General features: G+C 48.4%; 1 protein-coding gene across 1 annotated transcript in view; it reads right to left on the bottom strand.

Annotated features, from left to right (window-relative positions):
• nek11 (NIMA-related kinase 11) overlaps nt 1-4,063 on the bottom strand; it is a gene marked incomplete at its 3' end in the record, with an annotated part of 47,395 nt that extends 43,332 nt beyond the window's left edge. Inside the window, 1 exon segment of the mRNA XM_062423218.1 lies at nt 3,903-4,063. Within this exon segment, the coding sequence (XP_062279202.1) occupies nt 3,903-4,063 (161 nt within the window).
• Between the last annotated feature and the right edge of the window lie 642 nt (nt 4,064-4,705).

Below are 4,705 nucleotides of genomic sequence, written 5' to 3'. Positions count from 1 at the left end.
AGCCCTTAACCCTCCTGTTGTCCTCGAGTCAAGGAAGGAAGGGATGGAGGGAGGAAGGAGGGAGGGAGGAGGAAAGGAGGAAGGAGGAAGGAAAGGAGGGGAGGAAGGAAGGAAAGGAGGGAGGAGGAAGGAGGGAAGAAGGAAGGAAAGGAGGGAGGAAGAACGGAGGGAGTAAAGAAGGAAGGAGGGAGGAAAGGAGGAAGGAAGGAAGAAGGAAGGAAAGGAAGGAGGGAAAACGGAAAGGACAGGAGGAGGAAGGAAGGAAGGAAGAAGGAAGGAAAGGAGGGATGAAAGGAAGAAGGAAAGAACGAAGAAGGAAGGAGAGGAGGGAGGAAGGAGGGGAAGAAGAAAGGAAAGGAAGTATGGTAGGAAAGGAAGGAACGAAGGAAGTAGGGAAGGAGGGAGAAAGGAAAAAGAGGGAGGGAGGAAGGAAGGAAGGAAGGAAGGAAGGAAGGAAGGAAGGAAGGAAGGAAAGAAGGACAGAGGAAAGAAGGGATGGAGGAAGGAAAGAAGGAGGGAGGGAGGAAGGACATAAGGAAGGGAGGAAAGAGAGAAAGAAGGAGGGAGGTAGGAAAGAAGGAAGGGAGGAAGGAAAGGAAGGAAGGAAAGGAAGGAAGGAAAGGAAGGAAGGAAAGGAAGGAAGGAAAGAAGGAACAGTCAAAACAGACGGGAGGACAACCGGAGGGTTAAAGAAAGAAGAAAGAAATTGAACAAAGGGAAACACTTCACAGCTCTGCATCAGTGAAGTACGAGTCCAACAGTTTGAGAGTAAAGTGGTGACAGCGTGTTTGTGCAGGTTTACAGCAGGACCAGCGTCCTCTGACTCCTCACCTCACAACACGTCTGATAACAACACGACAGGGACCAGAGCCCCGCTGTCATCCCCAAACTGTAGCTTCAGTAAATCCATGCTGTCCACTCCCATCCAGAGGCAGACAGCCGTGTGTGTGTGTGTGTGTGTGTGTGTGTGTGTGTGTGTGTGTGTGTGTGTGTGTGTGTGTGTGTGTGGGGGTGTGTGTGGGTGTGTGTGTGTGTGTGTGTGTGTGTGTGGGTGTGTGTGGGAGGGAGAGGACGCGACAGAGCATGACAGGTAGAAACTGAGAGACAGGACGAGAGAAAGAGAGAGATGCCTCTAGTTTAAAATGAATCACAACAAAATTTATTCACTTCTAATCATGGAAGGAAAGATGGAAGGAAGGAAAGATGGAAGGAAGGGGGGAAGGAAGGAAGGAAGGAAGGAAGGAAGGAAAGATGGAAGGAAGGAAGGAAAGATGGAAGGAAGGAAGGAAGGAAGGAAGGAAGGAAGGAAGGAAGGAAGGAAGGAAGGAAGGAAGGAAGGAAAGATGGAAGGAAGGACAAATGGAAGTAAGGAAGGAAGGAAAGATGGAAGGAAGGAAGGAAGGAAGGAAGGAAGGAAGGAAGGAAGGAAGGAAAGATGGAAGGACGGAAGGAAGGAAAGATGGAAGGAAGGGAGGAAGGAAGGAAGGAAGGAAGGAAAGATGGAAGGAAGGAAGGAAAGATGGAAGGAAGGAAGGATGGAAGGAAGGAAGGAAGGAAGGAAGGAAGGAAGGAAGGAAGGAAGGAAGGAACGAAGGAAGGAAGGAAGGAAAGATGGAAGGAAGGACAAATGGAAGGAAGGAAGGAAGGAAAGATGGAAGGAAGGAAGGAAGGAAAGATGGAAGGAAGGACAAATGGAAGGAAGGAAGGAAGGAAAGATGGAAGGAAGGAAGGAAGGAAGGAAGGAAGGAAGGAAGGAAGGAAGGAAGGAAGGAAGGAAGGAAGGAAAGATGGAAGGACGGAAGGAAGGAAAGATGGAAGGAAGGAAAGAAGGAAAGAAGGAAGGAAGGAAAGATGGAAGGAAGGAAGGAAAGATGGGAGGAAGGAAGGAAGGAAAGATGGAAGGAAGGAAGGAAAGATGGAAGGAAGGACAGATGGAAGGAAGGGAGGAAGGAAGGAAGATGAACCTGAAGATTTGTGCAGAAACTAATCAGACAGAGACGTGTTGGTGTGTGTGTGTGTGTGTGTGTGTGTGTGTGTGTGTGTGTGTGTGTGTGTGTTTGTGTGTGTGTGTGTGTGTGTGTGTGTGTGTGTGTGTGTGTGTGTGTGTGTGTGTGTGTGTGTGTCTCTGCTGCCATCTACTGACTCTCTTAAGCTCCAGGTTCAGCTGATATCTGGTAAATGGACTGTTCTTATATATCCACATTCACACATTCACACATTCACACACTCACACACTCACACACTCACACACTCACACACTCACACATGCATCGGACATATCAACATGGGGACTAGACGAGCCAGGAATCGAACCGCTGATCTTCTGATTAGTGAAGGACCGGCTCGTCCTATTTGTTCATCAACAGTCAATCAGACAACTGTCCCTGATCACTGTGATACTGAAGCAGGTCCTCACTGTGGTGGTGAGACTTTAGAGAGAAGTGCAACAATGGTGCCTCAACTTCCTTTCCTCCCTCCCTCCTTACTCCTTTCCTTTCCTTCCTTCCTTCCTTCCTTCCTCCCTCCCTCCTTTCCTTCCTTCTTCCTCCCTCCTCCCTCCTCCCTTCCTTCCTTCCTTCTTTCCTCCGTCCTCTCTTCCTTCTTGCCTTCCTTCCTTCGCCCCTCCCTCCTTTCCTTCTTCCTCCCTTCTTTCCTTCTTTCCTCCGTCCTCCCTTCCTTCTTTCCTTCCTTTCTTCTTTCCTTCCTCCCTCCTTTCCTTCCTCTCTCCTTTCTTCCCTTCCTTCTTCCACCATTCCTTCCTCCCTCATTTCCTTCTTTCTTCCTCCCTTCCTTCCTTCCTTCCTTCCTTCCTCCCTCCCTCCTTTCATTCCTTCTTCCTCCCTTTCTTCGTCCTTCCTTTCTTACTTCTTCCTCCCTTGCTCCCTCCCTCCTTTCCTTCTTTCTTCCTCCCTTCCTTTCTTACTTCTTCCTCCCTTCCTTCCTTCCTCCCTCCTTTCTTCCATCTTCCTCCCTCCCTCCTTTCCTTCTTTCTTCCTTCCTTCCTTCCTTCCTCTCTCCTTTCTTCCTTCTTCCTCCCTTCCTTCCTTCCTCCCTCCCTCCCTTCCTCCCTTCTTCCTTGACTCGAGGACAACAGGAGGGTTAACCCAGACAAAGTGTTTGGTGAAAACTGTCCAGATTCAACGATTCAAAGAGGAAAAAAGAGAGAAGTGAAGAAGGGAGAGCCTGAGTTCACTTTGTTTAAACCAATGCTGCCATCTAGTGGTGATACAGACTTTTTACTGTTCCTTCCTTCTTTCCTTCATCCCTTTCTTTAATTTTTCCTTCGTTCTTACCCCTCCTTCCATCTTTCCTTCCTCACTTCCTTCCATCCTTCCTTCCTTCCTTCCTTCCTTCCTTCCTTCCTTCCTTCCTTCCTCCCTCCCTCCTTACTCCTTTCCTTCCCTCATTCTTTCCTTGCTCCTTTCCTTCCTTCCTTCCTTCCTTCCTTCCTTCATTCATTCCTTCCTCCCTCCCTCCCTCGTTACTCCTTTCCGTCCTTCCTTCCTTCCTTCCTCCTTTCCTCCTTTCCTCCTTCCCTCCCTCCTTACTTCTTTCCTTCCTTCCTTCCTTCCTTTCCTTCCTTCCTTCCTTGCTTCCTTCCTTCCTTCCTCCCTCCCTTCTTACTCCTTTCCTTCCTGCCTTCCTCTGACCCATTTTCATTAAAATGAGAGATAAAGATGATTATTTTATTATGTGTGAAAGTGCACAAAGTTTATAAATTAGGAGAATAATTAAATGCAGTAGACACAGTTCATATCCATCACTCACATACAACCGAAGACTATCCAGACCAAATGAAGGATGATGAAAAACTTGTGAATGATTTCATCTTCATGCCGGAGTGAAAATGAATGGATGAAACATCACCAGTATATAATGTCTGCTGACATAAATCTACTCACAGCTCTTCTTCGTCTGTAGTTTTGGTGTCCTGAACCAGATAAACTGAACCAAAACTGCCCCGGCCAAGACTTTGCAGGACTCTGTATCGCTTAGCAACCAGGCCGCCATCACCGCCATCACTGCTGCAACCGCCAGACTCCACCTGCTGAAACCTGGGCATACTGTCAGCTCACCTGTGGACTGACGACAGGTTCAAAGTCTAAACACTTTTGAAACACTGAAAACATCTTAACACAAAAAGCTGATATTAAAGGACAGTTCCCAGTGCTCCCAGTGTCCCCAACACTGAAGATGAACATTTGACTCATTTGGACGCTCATTTAACCTTTGTGTCGTCCTCCCGGGTCAAATTGACCCCGTCTGTTTTGACTGTTCTTTCTGTCCTTCCTTCCTCCATCCCTCTTTCTTTCCTTTCCTCCCCCCTACCTTCCTCCCTTCCTTCTTTCCTCTGTCCTTCTTTCCTTCCTTACTCCCTCCTTTCCTTCCTTCGGTCCTTCCTTCCTCCCTCCCTCCCTCCTTTCCTTCCTTCCTTCTTTCCTTTCCTTTCCTCCCTTCCTTCCTTCCCTCCATCCTTCCCTCCTTCCTACCTTCCTTCCTTCTTTCCTCCATCCTTCCTTTCCTTCCTTTCCTTCCTTCCATCCTTCCTTACTCCCTCCTTTCCTTCCTTCTTCCTTCCTTCCTCCCTCCCTCCTTTCCTTCCTTCTTTCCTTTCCTCCCTCCCTTCCTTCCCTCCATCCTTCCCTCCTTCCTTCCTCCCTCCTTTCCTTCCTTCCTTCCTTGACTCGAGGACAACAGGAGGGTT

Source organism: Scomber scombrus, chromosome 7 (genome assembly GCF_963691925.1).
Source record: "Scomber scombrus chromosome 7, fScoSco1.1, whole genome shotgun sequence".
NCBI classification, from domain to species: domain Eukaryota; kingdom Metazoa; phylum Chordata; class Actinopteri; order Scombriformes; family Scombridae; genus Scomber; species Scomber scombrus.
This window is presented reverse-complemented; position numbering and strand designations above follow the sequence as displayed.